This window comes from Alosa pseudoharengus, unplaced genomic scaffold, assembly GCF_046254945.1.
Source record: "Alosa pseudoharengus isolate Yale_2024_CS ecotype anadromous, Long Island Sound unplaced genomic scaffold, YU_APseudo_1.1 YU_APseudo_1.1_scf_14, whole genome shotgun sequence".
Classification (NCBI taxonomy): Eukaryota; Metazoa; Chordata; class Actinopteri; order Clupeiformes; family Clupeidae; genus Alosa; species Alosa pseudoharengus.
Window position 1 is genome coordinate 26107344 of NW_027468609.1, and position 26454 is coordinate 26133797.

General features: G+C 40.2%; 1 protein-coding gene across 1 annotated transcript; it reads left to right on the forward strand.

Annotated features, from left to right (window-relative positions):
- On the forward strand, nt 1–25453 carry slc27a6 (solute carrier family 27 member 6). Its single transcript, XM_076284375.1, has 10 exons — nt 1–641; nt 2054–2263; nt 4685–4843; nt 8019–8143; nt 11123–11317; nt 16148–16238; nt 16779–16977; nt 17225–17322; nt 17839–17969; nt 24046–25453. Exons 1-10 carry the CDS (start codon nt 155–157, stop codon nt 24220–24222), a joined length of 1872 nt encoding a protein of 623 aa, XP_076140490.1. The 5' UTR covers nt 1–154; the 3' UTR covers nt 24223–25453.
- Nucleotides 25454–26454: the final 1001 nt, after the last annotated feature.

A 26454-nucleotide genomic window follows, 5' to 3' on the forward strand; every position in this document is an offset into this window, starting at 1 on the left:
AGAGTGTCACTGCAAAACATGTTAAAATCAGCATTTGATGCTACTGTTTAGTCTTCGGGTAGCCTAGAAATCTAGAAGCGCCCTAGTCTTCGGGCGCACTCGACTTGAAACTGCTGTGCAATTTTCTAAGCGTTGCTTAAGTGAAACGGCAGTGATGATCTCTCCAGTGACATGGGTGTCAGCACTGTTGGCGGGTATCTTTTCGGTGCATATTGCACAAAAAATGCGTTTTCCTTACTTTTGGAAAGACTTCTTCTACTTGCTGAAAGTAATCAGATATGGCATTCGCTTGGAAATATACAAACGGACTAAAAGAGTGGTGACAGTCATTGACAGATTTGTTCAACAGGCTGCAGAAATTCCCAACAAGACCTTTCTTATTTATGAAGGAGTCAGTTACACCTATGAAGAGATTGATAAACGAAGCAACAAGGTGGCACAGGTGTTTGCCGAACGGGGGACCGTGAAGAAAGGAGACACTGTTGCGCTGCTGATGAGCAACGAGCCAGATTTCGTGTGTGTCTGGTTTGGATTGAGCAAACTGGGATGTTCTGTGGCTTTCCTCAACATAAACATTAAATCAAGATCCCTGTTGCATTGTTTCAACTGCTGTGGAGCCAAACTTATGGTTGTTGGTGCAGGTAAACATGTGAATCCAAGTTTTACAGGTCACAGCTTTGTCATATATGGTTGCACATGTTGTTACAGTAATGTTTTAACATAGTACGAGGTAGGGACAGTTTCCAGGTCTGGGAAGAAGGCACGTGGAGCCAAGAATGACCGATGTTTGTTAATCAGGCGCGCCTGCGCTCCGGCTGTCAACCCATCATGTCGGCGCCAGAACATACAATAGGCTAGGGCTAATCGAACATAACTCTCTGAAGTAGCCTATGGCAGGTGGACTGTGAATCAGCCTAAATATTAGTGTGTAACCTGTATGATGTCTTTCTCGGTGCGATCCGTGCAGTTGCGCAACCTCGATATGACCTCCCTTTCTGACCCATTGGCTATGTTATACAAAAGCGAGCTGTAGTCTTTTCGGATTATCAGTGAGTGGTATTCACACTGAAACTTTATTAACATCTAATGGGACTGTATTGTTCCACCAAAACAAATTCACACAGCACATTGCCTGTAGGAACATCCCTGACGATCAGGATAGCGCTGTAGTCAACACCGCCATACACACCGCATTCTTTTCTTAGAGGAGCACACGCCCTCTTGACCCAGAAGGAGATGAGTTTTCCTCCAGAAATTATCTAATTTCCTACTTCACGTGGTGAATGAACCTGTAGTCATGGTTGCAAATCACGTTTGTCTTGGTGATGGGGAAGAGTATTCTGAAAAGTCCATAAACTCAAACTTGCCATACTCTTTCACACTTTTTAAAATGTGTTTTTATGTGTGGAGAATTGAGAGAATACATTGCTGGAGGACTCGTGTAATTCTCAAACATGTAATGATTAAAATGCTAAATTTGACAGCTTCATGAACATGACTAACTGATGTTATAGGTTTTTCATGATTGTGTTTGCGAAGAAGACTCCTTCATTCATACAAGTCTACACTGAATCAGATTGTGTCCTCTGGGTAGGCCTACCTACCATTGCCTCTGGGATTTCATCCTTAATATTTGTTTATGATATGTCATGGCAACAGAATAGGGTTATTTAGACATCTCTTGGTTAAACCATGCCAGTTGGCTCCTAAGAACTATTTAAAGTAGAATCACATTTATAACAGAAGGGTTGTGGTGCATGGCAGAAAAGCTGTGTGGTGCGTCTGATCTAGACCTATTGTGTCTCTCTCTGCAGGTAGATGTATTGGAAATGGCAGCATGCATATTGCACACACTTCTTCCAGTGGTGTATGTCTTAATACACATTAGAATGTTTTAAAGCAATTGAGCATGCTTTACATAGATATGGACATGTGGACATATGGATAAATAGAAAGGTTCTCGCATTATAGTGATGTTTTGTTGATGCAGGTGCCAAACTACAAACCTAAAACACCTCTCCTCTCCTTGTCTTTCTCTGAATCTTTACTTCAGACTTGTTGGACACCTTGGAGGACATTCTGCCCAACCTCCAAGAGGACAGCATCTCAGTATGGGCCATGAAGAAGGAAACGGCTTATCCTGGGGTCAACACCCTCATGGACAAGATGGAGGAGGCCTCGGACAAACCTGTCCCAGCTAAGCTTCGGGGTATCACTTGCCTCAAAACGCCAAACCTCTACATCTTTACTTCAGGGACAACCGGTATGTCAATTGCTCCTATTCTGCATCTATGTATCATAATACTTAATTAAACAGATACTTAAACAGATCACATCATGAACAGTTCCAATTCCTGAAACAACGAGCCCCTTTGATTTGTCCTCAACTTGGTCCTTGGTGAAGGAAGTAAACGTATTTCTATAATTACATATACGCATAAGGTTTTTGATTATAATGGTTGGAAAATTCCTACAATTTGGTACTCTTCGAATCTATGATTGGAGCTAGTTTTCAGAAAGTGTATAGCCAATTCCTGGCTATAGAAGTATATCAAATGACAGAGTGTAGATTGATTTAAACAAAACTTTTCTCAAACTCTCAGCTAGTCCTGGTTTAGAGGTATGATCTTAGAGGCCAGAATGATGGCAAAATGGCAGATAGACCAGGATCCCCTTGATGTCAGAGCTATTTAATTTCTTATCTGCACAAACTAGCTAATTACATGTAGACAAAGACAGTTATAACATTTTCTGTTGTTCTGTGAGTAAATAGGTCATATTTCCAATATATGTTGAACACATTTAGAGCTCATTTCGTATGACAAGGTATCACACTTGAAGTTGTCCCAGTGTGAAAAATCCTATTTGTATTGACTCTTGATTGTTTTCATATCTCAACTGTAATACTCCTTTAACACCCCCAGAGATCCCATGGTTCTTATCACTGAGTCTAAATAGGTCATTAGAATGAAATGTAATGCAAAACAAAGTACTCTGTGTACTGCAGCAGGTGCAGAAATCCACAAATCATACACCAGATAGCTAGTAGGTCTGCCAACCATAATAATTATTACAAGTTGCACAATGTACTTAATGAACAGCGCTTTTAGGAACAGCTGAGATTGGGACCAAACAACCAAAGCTGGTTTGTACCTACCAATGGAATGACCTACCAAGCTCTACCAGAGTAGGGGCATTGTCCCTCTCTATCTTAAAGAAGCTCTTGAAGACCCAACTCTTCCTCCTCTCTTAATGCATCTAGCAACCCAACACACCTAACCAGTGGTTTAAGTGAGATTTGGCAGGTGGGGGAACCCTAAAATCCAGTGCAACAGGGAAAAATTACTCACCGTTGGACAACATATTGAGTATTGTGGTGTAGCAGTACTTTTTGGACAAGAATTGCTAGCTTCTTGGTCACCTCTGTACACGCGAAAAATTAACTCACTTTTATTTTAACAATATCATCGCACTATATTGTTGGTATGAATGAATATATTTATTATTAATTATTTATTATTATCTAAGGTGGCGGAACTGCGTTCCTCCCCGTTCCCCCCACTTTAACCCCTGCACCTAACGTGCATTTACCATACACTTCCTTTCTTACCTGCTAAATGAATAAATGTAAATGTAATCATCATTATCATTTGGTACACTGAGCTTGAATTGCAAGGGGCAAACAGTGGTAAATTGTGGTGTGTGTGTGTGTGTGTGTGTGTGTGTGTGTGTGTTAGTGTGTGTGTGTGTGTGTGAGAGAGAGAGAGAGACTAGAGAGAGAGTTATTTGCGTGTAAGCATGTACACGTAGAACGCGTCTGCTAATACTCTCAGGGGAGGTGACAACATAATTTATGAAAGAATAACAGCACAGCTTCTTTGTGATCTTGCAATTCATTCCACTTCCGTTCGCCCAATTGAATGATGCTGTGTCATCAATTGACTGGCAGCCTTTTAAGCCTTATGCCATGCTGTGTAGACCTTACGTCATGCTGTTATTGATTTGGCCTGATATCGTCCATTGTGGATCAAGTGAGAAAGGGCAGTTGGCACCAGAGGGCTTAGGCCACATTTAAAAGGTTCTTGCACCAGTGGACTTAGATATTTTCTGTTAGTCTGTTTTTATTCTGTTATTTCCATGTCTTACAAAAATGTGTAGTAACTTCAGTTAGTTGGTTGATGGTGTAGTGGTGTTTAGTGGCCTAATTACATTTTAATTCACAAAATTACAAATTGATAATTTACCAGCAAACTTACCAGAAAAGACTTGTCAGAACACACTTGACAGTGATGGATTAACCCTAATTTACCTCAGATATCTGCCCATGCACGTCTGATAACACCACTGAATGAGTCATGTCAGAATCAGAAACAGTTTTATTTGCCGTTTTAGCTTTCAGCATTATTAAGTGAGTCAGTGCACAAGGAATTTGTCTCAGGCCGATGATGTTACTGAAGCATATTGTTCAATATACAAAACAACGTATCAGACCATATACAACATAGACAATAAACAGTTAATAAATGTTAATAAATGTTAGTAAATGAGGGAGCCTTTGTGCTGGTTTTCAGTGATGTCACTTACAGCTGCTCTGAGTCGTGTCTGTGCGTGCCCCATTGAGTTTTGCTCTCATTTAAAAGTGTCACTGCCATTTGTGTGTGTTTTGTTTGCCTCGCTGTCTCAGGGCTGCCCAAAGCGGCTGTGATCACACACCTGCAGTCACTGAAAGCAGCAGCGGGCTTCTGGGCGTACGGTGGCACCAGCGATGACGTGATCTACACGCCCCTGCCCCTCTACCACAGTGCTGCCTCCCTGGTTGGCATCGGAGGGACCATCGAAATGGGTATGCACTACAATAACTATAATAACTATAATAATAACTAACAATAACTAATAATTACCCAATAACTTACCCTCATGAGATTTGCTTCTTTAATGGCTGCGCTAACTACAACTACACAATCAGACCGAATTTAGATGAACGCTTCAGTGCACGACAGTGCAGTAAATGTTAGTACACACAAAGTAAAAACAAAAGATTAGAGTCTGTGTATTTCTGAGAAAGATTGGAGCAAAAGGTGGGTACAGGAATTTTATACAGCCATGAATGGGTTAAGTTTAGATTGGAATCCATCAGAAAAGAAGGAAATTAAAAACTGAGCTGATACCAAATTGAATGATCTAAATGCTGTAAATGCTGCTGTATTCATTGTGACTGTGAACCTTGAATGCACATAATGTATTCTGGGAATATAAGCTATAGACTGAAACCAGGGCCCTCTATTTTCACAGTCATTGTACATTCAGAAGTGCTTGATTATGCACTGGTCCAAATTCCTCATCACAATTTCACCTCATTTAGACATGTCAGACATTTATTTTTTAAACTGAAGGGCTTTTGTGTTGTGAAATTATTGCTGAATTAGTGTCTCACTGATAATTGCTCACACCAGTCACAGAGCACAAGTTTCTAGGCAACCGAGCGAGGCTTCTGTCGAGGTAGTCCCACAGGTGCTTGTGAAAGAGATGGAAGGAACTGCTGTTAACATGAATGAAACGCCAATGCACTTACATATTGAAAATAATGAAAAAGCAAGTGAAAACACATTTTTTTAAAGTATGTTTCCTGTTGATTGATTCCTGCCACACAAAAATGTCTTAACTAAATTAAACAGTTTGGCATAGTTGTACTGAAAAGCACCTCTTGATAATTGACCATACGTGAAACGTTACAAGAATTCTTTACTTATGAAGTGTTGATCTAGAGAAGCGACCTTACAGTGAACTCCCCAGATCAACATCAAAACCAACTCAAACTCAGATTGCTTCGCAAAATCAACACTGCAACTAGATGTATTTGTACAGTACATGGACTATGACTCGGGCTACATAATATCCTTTCAAAGTGTCCTTGCATTCTCAAAAAACTTCTCACCGCAGGTCTGAAGGAGGAAAAAGAGCTTAGCATGACCTGGAAACTGAGAAGCAGTTGATACAGAGAGAGAGGTGCGGCGTTCAAGTCCTCTCTGTCCTAGTTAAGCTGAGAGCGTTCAGTCTGTGGGACTGTCAGGGTCCAAACTGTGGGGTTTTGTCCCCGACTCTGCTCAGTAAGCCGACAGTGCGTTTGACCCAGGCACTGCTGGAGAAGAAAGAAGTATTTCTTTCATAAGAATGACCGCGATTCATTGGCCGGATGGACGCTGATGTAATGTTTGCATTCAGATGATGAGGTGCTGAAGCGAAGTGAAATGCTGTGCAGTCAGAAATCACACTTTACATTTGCACTTTTTTAAAGAAAATGTTTGGAACTTTTCAAGAACAGACCCACTAATCACTATAATAGATTGCAGCCATTTGTTAAGGTTACAGAGGAAGTTGTATAAAGGTTAGAACTGTGACAACAGCATTCACCACTTCACATCTGGAACCTCATCACCTAAGAGTTACAGAAAACGAGTCACTTGAATAGCAAGGAACATCATCTTTTCCAGAAATCATAGAGTTTCTCTGTTAGCCCTCAAAAGTTTTTACCTCTAAAAAGAACACATTGACAACTTCTTGGCATGATATGAGAGACACCAAACGTGTCTTTATTATATTACAAGTGCCGCTATAAAACAAATACTGTATTTCCAGTCTTTAATTCCGATTGGCTGAGCTGCGTTTGCAAACATTCTAATCACATATTGTGACCGTACTCCTCAACAGGCTAACAACTCCTTTGAGGGTTGGTCAGTACCATAAGAAGGGAGTCTCATGGTGATTCTTGGCAAGGTATACCACCCTAGAGTTAGAAAACAAGTGATAGCATTGAATTGGTAGTAGCTTTTTGTATGTTATCACCCTGTTTATATCTATTATATGCTTATGCAGGGATATATTACAGGTAAATAGGCTAAACGTCTTAACTAATACATACCCCACAAAACTTCTACAGCTGATTATCTACATTATGTCAATAATGTTTTCTATTGTCTAAATATGTAAATTGTCCATTATCTAATGAAATATGCAATAATTTGCATACATTTCAAGTACAGAAATCTTAACACTGGATAAAGTCAGGTTCAAAATGTTTCTTTTTGTATTGGTGACATATTAGAGTGAAATATGATTCCTGAAATGCTGTATTTTTGAGAATGTCTTTATACATTTGCTGAAAACCCATATACTGAATTGCTGAAAACCCATGTTATATCCAGAATTTTTATTTACTTTCTATGCTATAGGTTACAAATCATATATGAACAATCTCCTCTATTAAATCCTTCAGCATATATGAGTATAACTGGAAACTTTAGTGTAAAGTGTAAGTACTGTTGAAGTGGAGATTTCTTGTTCAGAGTTTTAAAAATTATACATTTGTTTTAATGGCTGTTCTTTTGATCTATTCAAAATACCCACATTCAAAACACCCACTGTATTAACATTTTACTCTAATACTGTATGTGCAATATCTAATAATTGAAAAACAAAATGAAACATTTTGAACCTGACCTTATCCAGTGTTAAGGTTGCTGTACTTAAAATGTATGCAAATTATTGCATATTTTAGCAGATGATTCATTCAGATGTCTCATTTACATACTTTGCAAAATTTGCAATACAAAAAATATTGTAAATAATCAGCTGTGTAAGTTTTGTGGGAATATCTATTAGTTAAAATGTTTAGCCTATTCAACTGTAAGATATCCATAGACATACAATGGATATACTGTAAAGAGGCTGATAAAACACACCAAAAAAAAAAAAAAAAAGCTACCCCAAATGCAATGCTATCACGTATTTTCTAATTCTAGGGTTGTATACCTTGTCAAAAGTCACTATGAGACTTATTTTGCTTGAATGGTACCGATTGACCAAAATTAGGGGGTCTGGTTCAACGAATAATTGCAGGAAGATATCTCATAGAGACATTATAGCAGTCCATTGTTCATGGCTGGTATGATCCCATTTTGACTACTCTGAAGTATTAGAAAGTCTAATCTAGAATCTTTGTTACCCATGTCATTCCACAGGTGCTACATGTGTCCTGAAGAAGAAGTTCTCCGCCTCACAGTTCTGGAATGACTGCAAGAAACATAACGTAACCATCTTCCAGTACATCGGAGAGCTCTGTAGATATCTGTGCAACCAGCCCAAGGTAACTAGCACGTTCCGTCAGCTGTCATTGTTCCAAGTTGTTCATCTCTCCTTTCACAATATGATGTACACCAAACATACACACTGACCCATAAACAATACATACACCTAGTATGAGATAGTAAAGTAATGATGGATTAAACGGGCAGAAGAGACACTGTAGCACTGTAGCTTTCTACACTGAGCAAGAGCCTAAAGTCATGACGAAGCAGTGTTATGAGTTGACTTGTGATGAGGAGACCCAAAGCTTCCAGTGACTACCCTGATGTCATCTGAAGCCAGTTAATGGTCTAATAGCAGCAGTTCACAAATCCAATCTGTCCTGCCTCTTGTGCTGAGATCAGAAGCCCAATTGATGAAACGCATGAAGTCCTGACCAACTTACGGCACAAAGCAGCTTTGTGGGTTTGTCATCGTTCCGCCGTTGTATCGGTCGAAAAAAAAAAAAGAATGTGTTCCAACCCCGAGAGAACTCACAGAACCTTCTGGTGATTATGTAAATTCTGTGCTGCCGTGCTTTTGGTCAGGGTCTTCTCTGGGAGGAAGTGGACTTTGGAAACATTGTGGTTGATTGTGTTGCATTTTCATGGTTGAGGGACAGTGAGTGGGATTGTGTGTGTGTGTGTGTGTGTGTGTGTGTGTGTGTGTGCTTGTCCTTGCCAGGCTTCTCAGTGTCTTGTTTTCTCTGGACATCGGGGGACCGAGCCTTGTCCAGTCAGGGAACTGAACAAGTGCAGTGGCCTCAAAGCGGTCTTTGTTCCTGTCCCTCTCTCTCTATCGTCACTACAGCCACCACACACACACACACACACAGACATCCTCCCCCACCGCCCACCAGTGCACTGTAGTGGCCGGCAGGATGGCAGTGGCTGACTCCATAGGGTTGCCATGATGACCACATAACACACGCACACGCACACACACACACAGGCATGCACGCACGCAGGCATGGTGCCATGTCATCAGACACATTCAGGTATTTGTAGATGGACAATCACATGCTCCATATGGCCACAGTAGGGGTGCACTGACCAATCACACACACATGCTGGGTCACTCATGCTGCTAGACACACACACACACACACACAAACACACACACACACACACACACACACACACACACACACACACACACACACACACACACACACACACACAAATACACACACACAAATACACAAATACACAAATACACAAATACACTAATACACGAATACAGCTGGTCTTATACTCAAGCACAAGTATGCACCTACTTACACTCAATATAATAAACACACAACATAAGTGTGTCAAATGTGTCATCAATGCATGTGTGTTACTTCCAAACAGACATACTGAACCCAAACCCAGCGCACTGTCAAATTGCCATATGCAGCTTCATACAAACAGGGTCCACACAGTCAAGTCAGGGATGCCAAAACAAAAACTCACAGCCTCACAACCATGCCCTTACACAATCTTGTACTTGGCAACGGGGCCTTAATGGCCTTAAGTGTTAGAATGCCATGTTAGGCACAGTGTTTTAGATCAGAACGTAGCGTTAGAATGGCATGTAGACAGGCACAGTCTTTCAGACTAATTTTATTATGTGGCTAACTTCCTGCATGTGAACACAAAGGTGTTGATGAATGGTGGAGAATGCGGGTCAACCAGTAAAGACCGTGGACACTCCCCAGTAGATTCCTCAGATTGTATCTGACTGACTGGCTTCCTTTGTCATCACACACACACACACACACACACACCTCACAGTAGTGACATGGCAAACCCAAAGCCCTGCCTATGGAGTAACTAGGAAATTAATGAGTGAAACCGGTATGATGGTATGTCTGTCAGCAGGTTTGCTAAACTGTGGTGGTCACACCTTTGACTTTGATTTTCATATCAGCATTAAGCAGAGGTGAAATGGTTCTAAGAGAGGGTGACGATCTGTTATCATTAGCAAAATTCTTGACGAGTTATCTTCATGCTTTAAAAATCAGTGCAGTTTGCTTTGATTAGGTTAGTTGATTTTGGTGAGTTATTATGTTGTTTTGAAATCAATACATTGATTACAGTCTTATCAATACATGTGCATTTTTGGAATGCGAGATTATATTTGTTCATTATCGTTTACATGTATTTAGAATTATAACTTTCTGTAACAGTTATATGTTAATGTTTCTTGACAGACACTTTTGTCCAAAGCGACTATCAATTAACACTAAATTATCATATAGAAAGCAAGTCTTGACAATAACAATAACCATAAGTAACTGTGAATCTTTAAAGGTTGTATCAGCGATAGCAGGGTAACGCCACTTCTGTTGACGTTCAAACAAAACAGAGAGCTAGCTCGCTGCTCCCTCCCCCTCCCTCCCGTGCAATTGAAACTCTCCTAAACTCTCCTAAATGGGCATCTCGTTGGGGATTGGTTGGAACACTATTTATTTTGGTTTTGAGTGGTTGGTAGCACTGTTGCGGTCTATTGTTTTTGTGTACAGATCTTGGAGCATAGGCTGCCTTTCAGAGACACACTTTTTTGACAGCTTGCTTATGGGGCAGCTGCGGGCAGCTAGCGGATCGTGAGGAAAGATTAGATGAATGTAATCACTTATGTTTGGGCCAGCAATCGCTGATACAACCTTTAAAGATAATTAGGTATGGTAAGGTAAATAGAGCCTTTAAACATTTCCTGGAAATCCAAAAACTATGACAGGAACATAGAACACAATGTAAATCATTCCACCAGCCAGGAATCACAGACAACAAGGGTCTCCACTGTGACCTCATAGTGTTAATTGAAGGCCGACACACAGAAGCTCATTACAGGGCTGCGATGGTCGAGAGGGGGAATAAAGTTGGATTGTTCTCAAATTATACCAAAATACACATGAACATTAGGTGTGTGTGTGTATGTGTGTGTGTGGTGTATGTGGAGTGTGTGTGGAGTGTGTGTGTCCATTTGTTTATGTGTGTTTATGTGTTTGTGTGTGCAGGGAGAGAATGACAAGCAGCACAAAGTGCACATGGGTGTTGGGAATGGCCTCCGGCAGGACGTGTGGCGCGAGTTCCACCGGCGCTTCGGCGAGATCCGCATGTGCGAGCTCTATGGCTCCACCGAGGGCAACCTCTGCTTCATGAACCACATCGGCAAGATCGGCGCAGTTGGACGCTCCAACTTCTTCTATAAGGTCAGTACCCTGGGCCCCGGGTCCAGTGAGCAGTACGCTATTCTCTGTACTCTGTTCAGGCATTTTGGAGTCTGAAGAGGTCTGTGGTCACTGAATGCCCTTCTGGTTGTTTATGAGTTACTTGTTTGCTTGGTTGGTCCAGACAGTCACCAGCCAAGTGGCCAAGCAAAGTGTTTGGATGCGAAATCCATGTTTTCTTTTTTGGCAAATTTCAACCTGAGTGAATATTGTTGCATTCTGCATGTATATTAAGCCCAACTAGCACACAAGGCTTCCCTTCTTGTGCAAGGCTGTCCTTCTTGTGGCTGTTTGCTATGTACTATTCATTTCCCCCCACAAACAGCAAGTATTTGCTGAGAGAAAGAATGACTGCATTGTAGCTTTCTGGCCTTGAATGACCTCTAGGAATTCCATCACACGCTAAGTAAGTTTGTTGTTGGCCTTTGTTTACAAAACAAATGCATGCAATTTGCTTTTAGTTAGCTTTTTTTTGGTTTACATTTTTTTTTAAATAGCCTGACATTTGGCTTCATTGTGAATATCATACATTTTGTTGCCTGACATCGTCAGAGTCCAGCTTTTTCACATATGTGTGATTTTTATTATGTATAACGGGCATGTTAACACTAATCTGATGTCTAAACACATTCTCCTTTGACCTTTGACCTTAATCCATCTTTGCATACCATTTGTAGCCCTCATCCTCACCCTCACCACAATGTTTGGGTGTTTTATAAGGATCCACCGATATATCGGTCTTGTTGACTGATATTTACCGATGTCAGTTCTGCAAAAGATAAATGTTATGCTATGAAGGCCTGAAAGACTTGAAAATGGTTCAGTTATTTTTGGTTATGAATATTTTTGTTCCCGCTCTACTAAAGAGTATAATTAACAACAAAAACTAAACAAGCAAACAAAGAAAAAGAATATTCGTATCGGCATCAGTTATCGGCCAAATTGTTATTTCATACATCGTTTCGAAATCGGTCCAGAATTTCACAATTGCTAGTGTTTCATTATGTGCCTCTACCTGTTGGCTGTCGTTCAATCCTGACTCTGCTGCTCCTTGGTAATGAGCTGCATCACTTGGCACTCACTTGAGATTATCCCCCGCTGTCTTTTGTTGCATCGTAGATTGTTTGCTACACAGTGTTGGCTTTATTCCTAAATTATTAACTTACAAGAACTGGTATTCTGCCTCAGCAGTTACATGTAGTTTGCTTCAGTTGTCCATTGGTTTGGAAAATAAGTGGCGAGAATACTGTCAATTTCAATGCTAATGTAATGTTTATTGTTGTAAGTCACTTTGGATAAAAGCATTTAAAGTAAACATAAGCATGAATGTAAAACAAACAGATTATACAATTAAATGGAGAACATCAACTTCAACTCGAATTGCTTCACAGCTCAGAAAAATTTGTTGCAAAGGACACAAGTTCATGTGGGTTTGCCGAGACTAAAGCTCAATTGTAGTGGATGGGTGGATGGAACCCATGGCTTGGGACCGATCCAAAACATTAGTCGATTAGCACTGGCATGGCCACTGAAGTTTGAGAGTTTGTTACGGTGGCCTTAACAGGATTTGGTTCAGAGGTCCTCCTTTGGGGTGTTGCATGCAAATTAATGTAAGCTTTTTTTATATATAAAAACAGTTTTATTATTATAATTTTTTTAGTTCGAATTTGTTTTGGAAATTGTAGGAATTTGTTTTGGAAATTCAATCACACTTTGGTGACTTTTTTTACAGTCCTTTAAAACTAGCCGGGTTGAAGTTGGCCCAATAGCCCGCAGGTTCCTGAAAGATCCAGATCCCCCAGCAGGCCATCTTATCATTACTGTGTGTAAGGGAAGACCTATCAGGGGGACCCAGAGAGAGTATAGAGAGTTTGACGGTGGCCTGTGGAATTGACACAGATGACTCAGTGTGAGTGGCCTGGGTCATCTCCAGATGATCATCTGGCTGTCTTATAATGGTTCAAGTCGTTAAGGAGCGCCTCAGGTCTATAATGGTCCCAGTTAGCCGAAAGCTGTTTGAATGAATTCAATACATTTCTGTGTAAAACATATTTTATGTGGGTATAGGCAGACCTAAGTGCCCAGTAAAGTCAATAGTAGTGAATCTGGTGATCTATCAGCTGACCTTACATATGCAGCTTCACAAACTTTACATTACATTACTACACTTGTGTCAATTATATGTATTAGTATAGCTGTTAGCATGCTGATTTTTGCTTGTCAAAGGTAAGTCCATTTAGGTGTGGACCTAAATGAACTTTATCTGTTCTCTACAGTACAAAAGTACAGAATATGTAGATGTACGTAAAGTAGTTGTTTGCAGAGTGTATAAAGGGCATACTTTTCAGATAGCATACATGGCTTTTTTCTATGGTACACATCCAGTCACAGTGATGACTTATCTCCCCTCTATGGTTGCGTGCCCAGCAGTAGATTTTCCTTAGACTCGGCTGTCCATTGTGGAGAAGGTCTGGTCACATAAAACATGATTAGGGCGTTCTTGTTCTCCATGCTGTCTGTCCTAAGAGGCTGTTGTAAGAGCATTGCGGAGGATTACTTTAGATAAGAATGCTACCTTAAGTTATTTATAAAACCATCACTTTGACAGCTGACCTAGGGGTAACATTACAAAACCTTTTCAAATCAGACAGCACATGTGCCAAGGCTGTTATGTGTCACTGATTGGTTTATTGTATAGTTGAGCCAATCTCTTTTAAACAAATATAGCTATACATGTTATTATCAGGACATGGGATATGACTTCACCTGTCATTTTAATGAAAGCACTAGTGTCCTGCAGCAGAGCAATTACACAATTAAAGCAATTATACTTGAGATGTTTTTTGGTGGGAGCTTGAATGGCTTTAGTTTAGTCTAAGTGTAATGACTCAGATGCTATTAACACACTAAGACAGTGAGACTTAATCACTTAAGCATCTCCGTCTGGTCAACAGGGCAGGAGTTCAGTGCAGTTCCATGTCGTGTCATGTCATGCTCATAACGTGTTTTGTAACTATTTAGTACTTCATCTATATAATGTCTTTAACTTCACCTTGGGACAGGTTTTTGAAACTAATATTTAAACATACCTGCATTAAAGGAACATGCCAACTTTTTGGCAAATATGCTTATTTATATATAAAAAGCATCCCAAATAAGCTTTCATTTACAGTAAATGATGTTTTAATTACCAGTGCTACCACTAGAGTCTTGTGAGGAATGCCTCCGACCACTGGTGTGGAAGTAAATAAGAAAGTAAGACCTACAGGTATGTGACCCTATAACTGACCCTATTTGGGGGCAGATAGTGGCACAGAAGGGTGGTGAATCAGGGGCATAATTCCACCATATACTGTACCCCTAATGAGAAAAAAGGTAAACTAAAAATGTCCTCAGTTCTGCTGGAAAAAAGATTTATACTGTCAGACTACAATGACCCACCCTCTCCGGTGCAAGGAATGGTTAGATGCTCTGAAAATGAGCATTACAGTGTATTTTGGGAACATTGCCTGAACAACCTACCAATAAATCTACATAGGAATTCTGTTGAGCTACACACTTCATTTTGTGGCAGAAAGGAAAGATTATGTCTGATCTGTACTTTTTTAGTTCTCCACAAGCTTAAATGTATGTGCCTAATTTCCTAACTTTGTCCTTGAAAAGAGTTCCTAGAGATTTGTGTGCTAGATAATCTCAGATTTGTTTTCGAGCTAAAGGGTTTTAGTCACAAGGAGAAAGGTCAGGTTTTTTCATTTTTGACACAAGGGAGTGCATGCCGGCACTCTCGCTTACAGTAAATGAAAGTCTCTTTGATTTGGTTATGTACTGTAAGTGTACACTGTAAGCTTGGTTGTGTGTGTGTGTGAGTGTGTGTGTGTGTGTGTGTGTGTGTGTGTGTGTGGTGTGTATGTGTATGTGTGTGTGTGTGTGTGTGTGTGTGTGTGTGTGTGTATAGTTGTAGTGAGTGTGTAGTATCACTTTGAAATTCTAGTTATTCGAAGAGTAGGCCTCTACTCCTAAACAGAGAAACGGCATCCAGGGACTGAAGGTTTGCAGGCCCAGCTTTTTTTTTTTTGCTCCTAAGCAGAGCTAAATCTTATTTATGATTCCTGGAATTGGATATGTACATGTGCTGCTATCAGACTCCTGTTTGTAACCATCTGTTGCTCCCTGTACCCAACACACTGAAAACCAATATGGCGAGAATCCCAAAGCAACACATACCATTCATACCACGAATGTTTTTTTTCTGCACTCCACTACTATGTTCGCCAGTGTTTGTTTCTTGAGATGGAGGAGTTGGCTTGTAGTGAAATTTCAGTAGCGTTAGTGTGGTCAGTGACACCTTCACATCTGGTGTTTATTTCTACTCATGCTTTTAAGTGAAACCCTGTTCACTTCCTATCAAGTTAACATGCTCCTCCAGCAAATGCAATTTAAAAAGCTTTTTTAAAAGGTTATTTTTGTTGCTGGTTGGGTTTGTTTGTTTGTTTTTTGGTCATAAGTTATTGTTTTGTTCATGTGACTCTGCTCATGCCGCAGGAATGAGTAACCTGATTAAGTGCTTGAACCCATGAGACTCACCCAGAATTGACTCAGGTGTTTATGCCGAGATAGTAACAACATACCGTACCCACGATGTCCCCACAGAATAACATTCACTATTCACTATGCACCCACATAGTTACATACTCACAGCCCCATAGCATTGTTGCTTGCTGCAGCTCTTTGAGGGTTGAGGGGTTGACCTCTGAATGACTTACTTCTGTCAAACTGACATGAGTCTACATGCTGTCCTTCCTCCCGCTCTAGCTTCTGTTTAAGTATGTGCTGGTGAGATACGACATGGTGAGAGACGAACCAGTGAGGAACAAGCAAGGCTTCTGTGAACCAGTCAGGAGAGGTGAGGATGCGCTCCTTTGAACCCACTGGGAAAACATAATGCCCATCCTGTCTTGTGGTGTTTGCAGAATAGTAATCCTAAAACCTCTTTTTGTGATGTAGCTTGAATAGTAACTCATTTGTAAGTTCTCATTTGTAAGTAACTCGTTAGTAACTCATTTGTAAGTTCTCATTTGTAAGTTGCTTTGGATAAAAGTGTCAGCTGAATGCATAAATGGTAAATAATGATTAAATTATCTAAATGGCCCTGCAAGTTGCAAAGTGTTTGATTAGCTACAATGGCTATCTGTGTCTTTTCTCTTGACAATGCACTTGATTTAATTTTAGAGTTAACTCTGCATAATGATTTTTATTTGAGTCTACATTAGTGAATGGCAGTGTTATGATTGCAAAATCTGCTCCTCAGAAACTACATTAAATTGTACACATATGGCTGAAAAGTGTTGCTCTTTAGCACATAGTGTTCCTTAGGTCAGTACTCTGGATGAAATGTTTGTCTGTGGATCCCGTGGATTCATACGCCACATTGACGTTTATTTAGGTGAATCGGGACTGCTGCTGTCCAAGATAGGCCCCCAAAGTCCATTCTTCGGCTACGCTGGCAGTAAACAGCTGACGGAGAAGAAGATTCTGAGGGACGTGTTTGCGAAAGGGGATGCCTACTTTAACACGGGGGACCTCATGGCTGAGGACGATGAGGACTTCATCTCCTTCAAGGACAGAGTTGGGGACACCTTCAGGTAAAAGAACCAAATGTTCCCTCAGTGCTTCCCTAGTGATAAAAGTTTTTGATTTGCTGTTGATTGTTTTTGTGGTAGCTTTTGTTGTTGTTTTTTGTGAGGATGCAATTAAACTTACCAGCACACGTAACATTATTAAACGTAATCTGCACTTGGACCACCATCTCCTCACGGGACTAGTAGGGCATGTTTGCACAGTAACTTTTTATTTTATTTTTATGTGTGGTAAGCTGATGTTTGTTTTCAGGTGGAAGGGTGAAAACGTGGCCACAACAGAGGTGACGGAGATCCTCGGACTGGTGGACTTTATTCAGGAGGCCAATGTGTACGGGGTGGAGGTTCCAGGTACTGTATGTTCTGATAGCATCAGCATCAAATATTTGTCAAAAGTCAATGTCCTCTCAAGAGCCTGCTCTGTGCACATGTTGCTTGGCTTATTGACGGATAATATTTACTTTTCAGGTCTCCTGCGGGATATTCTAAGTACGTGACAAATCTGGTTAAGTCAACTCAGAGTAAGAGGTATACCCCCTAATAAAAGAGACCTACTGTATGGTTTCAATCTCCAAGCAAAACAAAATCAATAGGACTCTATTAGGAGGTTCGCCACTAACTCTGAGTTATCTTAACCAGGTTTATCACTAAACCGTGTGCTTGGAGTAATCCCCAGTTCTTGCCATTAGATAGATAGATAGATAGATAGATAGATAGATAGATACTTTATTGATCCCCAAGGTGAAATTCAATACATGTACATTAATGTCACATGCGTCACCAGTTACACTATATGGCAAAGACACGTCTCTCTTTGTGATATGGTCACAACAGAAAATTAAAAGGCACTTTGATTCTTGTCCACAGGAAATGAGGGAAAAGCAGGTATGGCTGCCATCATTGTAAGACCTGACTTCAAGTTTGATGGAAAGAAGCTGTTCGACCATGCAGTCAGGGACCTGCCAACCTATGCACGCCCTCTGTTCATAAGGCTACAGGTATGTGGTGGCCACCACATTTCACTGCCAGACATGTATGGCAGTGAAATTTACACAAGCCAATAACAAGGCCTAATGCCAATTTACACAATAAAAAACACTGAATCAGTGGTTTAAGGATGCAGACGTAGTGGAGCAGCGGTAATGTCGGCCTGGGTTTGGCCTGGGTTCGGCCTTGGTTTGATTCCCAACTCTTCCGTTGTGTGTCTGTGTCGCTTTAGATAAAAGTCTCTGCTAAGTGCCAGGCAACTCTAACTTTAATTGTGTCATGTGCTGTAATGAAACCACATCGCGTGACCATCATGATTTTCTGACAGCCTAGTTCATGTCAGATAAAACAGAAACAGATTGCTAATATAAAGAACATTGTGGTGACAGTCTTTGTTGCACGTGGGAGGAAGGGTTAACAAGTACTGCATTTGTCCAAGGACAGTCCTGTGTTTCAGTATTGTTTTTGGCATCCTATGCCCAGTGAATGTAGGCTACCACATATTGGCATCAAATGTTGTGTTCATCTTTGTCCAGCATGGTCTGATGAATCAGTTAGCCTTCAGTGACCCAAGTCTGCTACAAAATAAATAATTTACAATTGTTGAGACAAGTATTAAAAAATCAGGCTGCCTAACTGGATCTTAGGTCAGAGATGTTAGTAAGCTGTTAGTAACAGAAAAAAACTTTAGTTTATCAATAAACCGGCAGTGTTGCACTTTTGAAAAGTGGTGTGGAAAGTGTGGTTTGGCTGTTACGGTATGAGGTGTTTTTTTTACTGTGCATAGTGTTTTTAAAGTTACATTTTACAGTGATTTTTCACAAGGGAAGTCATGGTGTTCCACTTGAAATGTATTCAAGCAAACACCATGATAGTGAGGCAGAGAAGTAAAGGACCATTTTCTGAGAACTGGGTAGTTCGTTAGTCGTTTTTATGGTTTTGTAGAAGTTTGCTGAAGTTTTGAAGTTACACCTTGAATAAACGTCTCCATCTTGAACTTCCATTACCCTTACACCACGTCAAGTCACATGAACCCCTGTGTGCTAAAGGCATTTTATGTTTGATGGCAAGCTAGCGTGCAGACTTTGAGACATTTGTGTGTACCACTCAGAGGCTACACGAAGGCACCCACCAGCTCTTCCCGTGTCTGGTCTTGCCCACAGATCATGGCGGCTAGCGCTCACAAGGTGGATGACAGATGAACGGTACTGGTGCTTTGCATCTTATGTGGGTTGGATCGGATCCATTGCGGCGTATGAATAAAGTGGCGCCTTGAGGCATAGATAAGGCTGAGCCTCTATCCCCAGTGGAGTGTGCGTGCCTCACTTATTGAGTTGAAATGCTGGCAATTAGTATCTCCATGCCGAGAGAATGAAAAAATATTTGGGTGTCTGAACGTTTCACTAAATTGAGTTGTTTGGCTGACACTTCACGTAACCTCAACTGGCGAATGGAAGTGTCTGAACTTTTGACATGATTGTGTGGTTTTGTTATGACCTTTCAGCTAACGTCAGAAGGCATGTTTGGGTGTCTGAACTCCAGTTGGTAGGCTGTGACCATCTAGGTAACCTCAATTAATTATGGAACAGACACGCTCAATAATGAGGCCGCTGAATATCTGTGGTTGTCTGACGCACACAGATGTGTCACGGCCCTGCAGGTTTTGTTTTTTCCCTGAAAAGTCAGCTTCACCTTATCTTGACCTTGCTCTACCCTTTACCTGTGAAGGGGTCATGTAGAGGTCAATCACTTTGTGTGTGTCTTTCTTACTGGTTCCACCTCTGGCTAACACACTCCATTATCACCTTTATACAGCTGTGCTTGCCGAGGAAGGGACATCATTTATCCAGTAGTTATTTAATTTGATTTTATTTTCCTACTAAACACTATACCTGGTAAGCCTAGCTATGTTGATGGAATGGGAGCGTGTCTGTTAGCATGGATTATTTTCTTCAAGCTGTACATCTGCAGTGTACAAATTAGCGAAACGATGGGGCTATGGCCTCCATACTCCAACCAGCCAGAGATCCCGACTGAAGACACATCAAATCTTCTTCAGCCTGATGTTGTCATATTGGCAACTTCAGGAAAAATAATGTGCCCAAAGACAAATATTATGTCGGTCTCTAAATTAAATGAACTTACATTAAATTTAACAAATGCAGTAAGAAACATTTACAGTAGCTATGCTGTGCTGTCATTGCTGGAGACAGGTAGTTGCTTCTTAAACTCTTCTTAAAATGTGCCACAGCGATGGATTGTCAAAAGTGCCACTGATGAGTCCGACAGGAAGCATTCAGGTCAAAGGGGGAACACGAGGGGGCACGACAGATGCTGCATCCCAACTCATTTCCAACCTGAAATTTAGCTCCGACTTTAAAGTCAGGGTAAATGGAATTTGCTCATGCTTGAGTAGGAACTCCAATGTTGAGTTTTGTACTTTTTCTACTAGGGGGTTGGAAAATCTCAACTTCCGAGTTTGTCTGGAATGCAGGATAAGATGCTGTCTCTTGGGGATATTGTTGTTCCACTGTTGCGTGAGATTGAGTGTCTTGAAGCACAACAGCATGCCCAGACACTCCAAACATGAGTGCAGAGTAACATCTCAGAAACGGTGTAACCACAAGGCCTAAAGGCTCATGAGGCAGTAGACTTGTCCCTGACTTTGTGTTGTGTCCTACTTTAAAACACTCATCATGTCTCGCTCATTCAAACCACCGATGAGGGGGTGATAAGCCGGTCGCACATAAGCACTGACATGAGTGTGCCGCACTCTGCTTTCGAGCAATACCATTGCCCTGTATTTATACTCAGGGGCAGTAGAGAAACTGAATGGCATCTCATATGTGGAAGAACACATAACAGAGACATAACAAATCATTCAACACTTGAATGAGCCTGCGGATAACCCAGTATAAGCAAAGTCCTTTTAGGCAAGTCCCTCCACTCGGCGGCCATATTGCTACGCTTTTTAGGCACTCACCGGGCATCCTATTTGGCAGAAATGCACGTGCACAAGGCTTCACGACACCAACCTTGCTCCAGCGGCGAGTTCACAACACATGATTGGCACGATGTCTTCACAACACACCATATTATTGGCTCAGTGTATTCACATCACATGATTGGCTCATTATATTCACATGTCGACGTTTTGCCGAGGAAGGGGTGGGATATGTGTAGACAACGGCCATATTGGCGTTACAAACTAACCCCATGCATTTCTATGGAGGATTTTTTGAGTGCTGTGTCTCCTCATTAGAAAGTCTCTGGTATAAGTCATACCAGAGTGGGGCCTGTGTCTCTGCAGTTGACTTTAGTGATGGTGATGTGCAAAGTGATGTGCAAAGCTTCACAGTAGTGCTACGCATATACATTTGCAGTATACACACTGCTAAATCTCAATTGTGTAACTTCCTCCTGTAAACACCTTGTTAGATTTTCTTTTGCTTCTGTAACTTGGTAGGTCCATATTAAAAGCATGTGACTGTTTTTATGAAGAACATATATTGAACTAAATCAATAAGTAAATATGGCTGGAATTGGCCTTTTAAAAGGCCCTGGTAGATATTGCTTTCATGCAGATCCGGTAACTGCGTTGCACCCAACTTCTCTGGTGACTGATTGATAGAAAATACAATGAAGAGTACTTAGTTATGGTTATGGTTATGCTTATGCTTATATCCAAAGCGACATACAAATACAAAACAATATAATAGTTAAATTTTAACAGGGAACAAATTAAGATGTTGGTCAGCCTATAATAAGGAGAATAGCAATAATAAACAACCATGTCAATTCAATCAATAGCCTAATGACATAAACAATGAAAAAAGGAGAAATAGCAATAATAAACAATAATGTGCGTTCAATCAATAATATAATAACAATAACAATAGCATGGTAAGACTACATTATGGAGAATATCAATAATAAACAACAATGTCAAATTAATCAACAGCCTAATGAAAATAAAACAATACCATACAAACCATAACACATAAGAAGTGCCTAATGATGAACTAAGTGCATGTTGAACAGATATGTCTTTAGACCCCTTTTAAAAGACCCAAAACTCTCACAGGAATGGAGAGCACTGGGCAACTCATTCCACCAACATGGAACCACTGAGGGAAAAAGTCTTGAATTTGAATTTTTGTGTTTATGACTGGACGACACAACAGACGCTCTTCAGAAGACCGCAGTGGGCGGTTGGGGATGTACGTCTTGATCATTGCATTAAAATAACAAGGAGCAAATCCAGTCAAGGTCCTATAGGCCAAAATGAGAGATTTAAATTTAATTCTGGCTACTATAGGGAGCCAATGGATAGTAACTAGGAGAGGAGTTACATGTGTCCTCTTTGGCTGATTGAAGACCAGGCGTGCTGCATAGTCCAGCTTGGCGATGACCATGGCCTGAACAAGAAGTTGTGTGGAATCTTGTGTCAGATAAGGTCTGATCTTCCTTATGTTGTAAATTATTTTGCAATTGAAGCTACATGCTCAGAGTAATCATCGGTCATCAATTACAACGCCCAAGTTGCGTGCCGATCTAGTTGGGGTCAGTGAAGTTGAGTCAAGCTATATGTTAATCTGTTGTTTAACATAAGTATCATCACCATCACCATCACCATCACCATTCAATTTACCCTTACTCAACAGAAGTTTGTATGCCATAAATGTTGGCATGTATGTTGTCATTCACACTTTTCACATTTTAGTAATCTCATGATTTGATTTATTTGACTGTTCGCCCAACTTCTAAAAGTATCTACAATCACTTTGGCTTGTGTGCTTCAAGTTATGCTGTAAAAAATAAAAACGAGTTTTTGGTATACACAGAGTACTCCCAGATCTACACTCTGCTGGGTAGTGGATCATGTATTTTATACAACAGTGCCCTCTGTTGGTCGTTTTGTGTAGTGGCACAGGTTAGTTTTACAGAGTGTAAAAAAATATATATGTTTCTGTTTGTTATTTCAACTATGGCAGACTACAAGCAAGCTTTCATTACCACCACATGACACGATATGCGCAACGCAATTTGTTAATACTGACATGCACAAACTAATGTTAATTTAATTAACTGGGCAAAACATTTAGCTAATTGAATACCTGGCTACACAAATGCACCAGTGGCTCATGGCACAGACAAGGAACTTCTCAGTACATGAATTTGTTTAAAGTGATACCCTTTCCAGGAAACTTCTAAAAATCGTCAAAGTCTCATTTAAAGTAAACCTCTCTCATGTCTGCTTTATTGAACCGTGTGATGATGAATTATCAATATTGGTATCACCCTCTGTTCTCTCTGTGATTTCAGCCGCATGTTAGCCAAGCGCACTTGCCCCAAGTTTGTTAAAGCATTCATAAATTCAAATGATTTTTGGGTTTTGTGCCATCAGTGTGGAAAGCCAGCAATTGTTGGAGTTTGTTGTGGCATTCTGATGATGGTGAATGATAAATATCTATGGAGCTCATTTGCCAACAAGAACACAGGGTCTGTCCAGAATTACTGCAGAGCTCATATGCCAATTTGATCATGAGTCACTCAAACAAAAACATCGGCTGGGCTCACTCGCCGATTTGACCATGAGGCCCACACATCAATCTAACCTCTGGGCCTATGTACTGTTTTGGGCATTGGAGCCTGCATGTACATTATTTGTCAGTCAGTCTAAAATAACTTTTTATGCAGTCATGCATTGAGTTATGTTGTGTAAAATAAAAAAAATTAAAAAAAAGCTTTTGGCAAACACGAGGCCCTCACTGATCTAGACTCCACAGGGATATTGGCTAAGCATTGTACTGCCCACTGCTGGTTGTAGTATGTAGTGGCTGTGCAGATTGTTTCTGGTATTTTCTTTCCAGATGTATCACTTCAAAGCCTTCCACAATACTTAATTTATTGTTTTTTACCCATTTATTGTATCCCACTTAAGACAGTAAAAGAATATATAGGAGCAGACATGCCTCAAAAAATATATTTCATATTTCTAAATCCTAATTTTATTTTACAAGAGATCAAGAATGTTTTCCTTTCCTCTCTAAACTAGTATTGTGTGAATGTGTTTGTGGTCTGTAGGAGTCTATGGAGATGACGGGCACCTTCAAGCAGCAGAAATTTCAACTGGTGGCAAGTGGATTCAACCCTTCCACGATAACAGACCCTCTGTACTTCCTGGACTACTCGCAGAAATGCTACGGCCCACTGACCACCTCGGCCTACGAATCCATTCTGGGAGGCCAGTGTAAGCTATAGCTGCACTGGCTCACTCTACAAACAAACAAACAAACAAACAAAATGGCTGCAATCCCGAACGATAAGATGACCAATCGCGGTGTGACAGAAGAGAAACCTTTTGTGGGTTGCCAGGCTCATTTAGTCCTCTTGTATATTTCATGGGAGTCAAAAGCAACCTTTTGAATCAAATCCATTTGTGAATAATGAATGGCACCATTTTCTTTGTGTTTGCGCCTCGCCCTGGTCCAGAATCACTCAATAATGAATTAGAGACGCTAAGAGGGTCACTGTGGCTCTCACTGACCTCCGCCAAAAACGTCAAGAGATTAGACGAGCGGTCAGTGACGAGGCAAACAACCAAGAGCCACACGGGGGGCTCAGCAATGTAACGCAACTGACAGGTGTCCGGTTCCTCCATGTCGAGATTCTTTTGTCCAGGTAAGGTAACCACACGTCTGGCTGATGTCCCCTGGCCGATCCTTTAGTGTCTGTCACTGCTACCCTCTCACTTCTGGCTGTTGTAAGTGCTGTTTTAAAAAACAGACCATAATAAGAAGAGTGATTAAAAACCAAGTTTAAAAAAAAAAAAAAAGTTTGCATGTATAGCTTTGTAATTGTTTGGTCAAACTTGACAAGTTTGTGATTCTGCTGTACTGGGAGAAAATATTCCAATATGCTTGATCATCTATGTCAAGATAAACTTAACATGCTTTGTGTTGAACTTCTCAGAAGATTGTTGTGATTAATCAAACAATTAAATTAAATGGAAACACAATGCAGTTATATTTTATAGTAGAGCTACAAAAATATTAAGCATTGCACAATGCTGAAATGTTATCCAGATGGTCATCACAATTCGCCATAATGTTACAATGGAGGAGTTGTTTAAAGCCTTTTTTGGAAGTAATGCACATGATGGTACTGTACTGTTAACATGCCATACAACTTCAGTAACAACATTATCAGATAAAGCAAAGTATTTGTATTTGTGACCTAGAGATGGTTCGGTTATATTTTGTTCTGTGAAAATCAGATATGTTGCAATACTACTGGAGATAGTGCCTTTAGATTTCTTTTTTTTTTTAAATAAATACTGTAGCTATCATAGCTACAGTATTTACAGTATATGTAATGTAACGCTTTTGTCCTTGCACAATGACTGTATAGCTCTTGAATCTTATCAAGAATATGACCTCCTCACCACTCCAGTGTCAACTGTATTAAAAGTAGTGGTCTCTTTAAAAGCTTTGGGAGTTTGGGAGTTTGGGAGATTCAAGTTCTGCAAAGCACCTGTGTCTTCCTAGAATGACCATTCTTATGTAATTTCTCTAGTCCTACACAAAACAACAAACACATTTCTTCATTATTTCCTGACTTTTGTTTACGCTTCATTAAACTTAAGAACATATTGTTAGATATATTGTCAGCCAATATTGTCTTTTGTTTTGTGTATTTCACTGGATCTTGTTATGATATGTTTGGTCTCAGGAAGGAGGGACTAGACAGAGAGATTTTAAAGAATGCACAGTTGGATTCAAGTTGCTGTTTACAGCTTGCAGAGATGCTGATTTGACATTTCTAAGGTGTCTGTAACTTGTGCTGATAGGTATCCCTCATCAGCATTACCTTTGTGATGTATTTTTAATCATGGCTGATTTTGTTAATTTAATGCAGGGTTTTTTTTATCTTTAATTGGTGAAATATTTTAAATGCACTGGGCATTTGGATTCTTTTAACGAGTTAAATGTCTTTTATGTTAAATAGATGTTTTATTACAAGTTTAATATGGGAGTGATTGTGCCTAGTTTATAGTCATAAAGACAGCCTTTTGTCATGTTGTCTTTTAGGTGTGAATGTGATTTCACCAATTCCATCAAACACATATTCTCAGTTTGATACACATTGTTTGTCCAGCATCAGACTATTTGTAACATAAAATATGTTTTAATACATGCCATTAAACACTATTTGGAATAAGTCTGTTAGTATGTTACGTCATTTATCACAGGTTTTGTCATTTTAAAATTTGGGGGCGACGGCTTTCCATATCATTTGTCTATGCGAATTCAAACAATACATTTCTGTTTTTCATTATCACTGGTTTCTTATGAGAATTTTTTTTGTGACACCCTTGTGTTAAAGGGAAAAGAATGTCAACAAACTTGTCTTACTTACGACTCATTTCAAATGATGTGTATAGTGTGTTGGATTGGATGCTACAGATCATTCTGTATTCATGTGTCATCCTCA

Bases quoted from the DNA above. Each gene is read 5' to 3' on its own strand.
- slc27a6 (XM_076284375.1), top strand. From the start codon at position 155: ATGATCTCTCCAGTGACATGGGTGTCAGCACTGTTGGCGGGTATCTTT. The intron at 4,844-8,018 runs GTATGCACTACA...GTCATTCCACAG, and splicing joins CGGAGGGACCATCGAAATGG to GTGCTACATGTGTCCTGAAG. The intron at 11,318-16,147 runs GTCAGTACCCTG...CTCCCGCTCTAG, and splicing joins GCTCCAACTTCTTCTATAAG to CTTCTGTTTAAGTATGTGCT.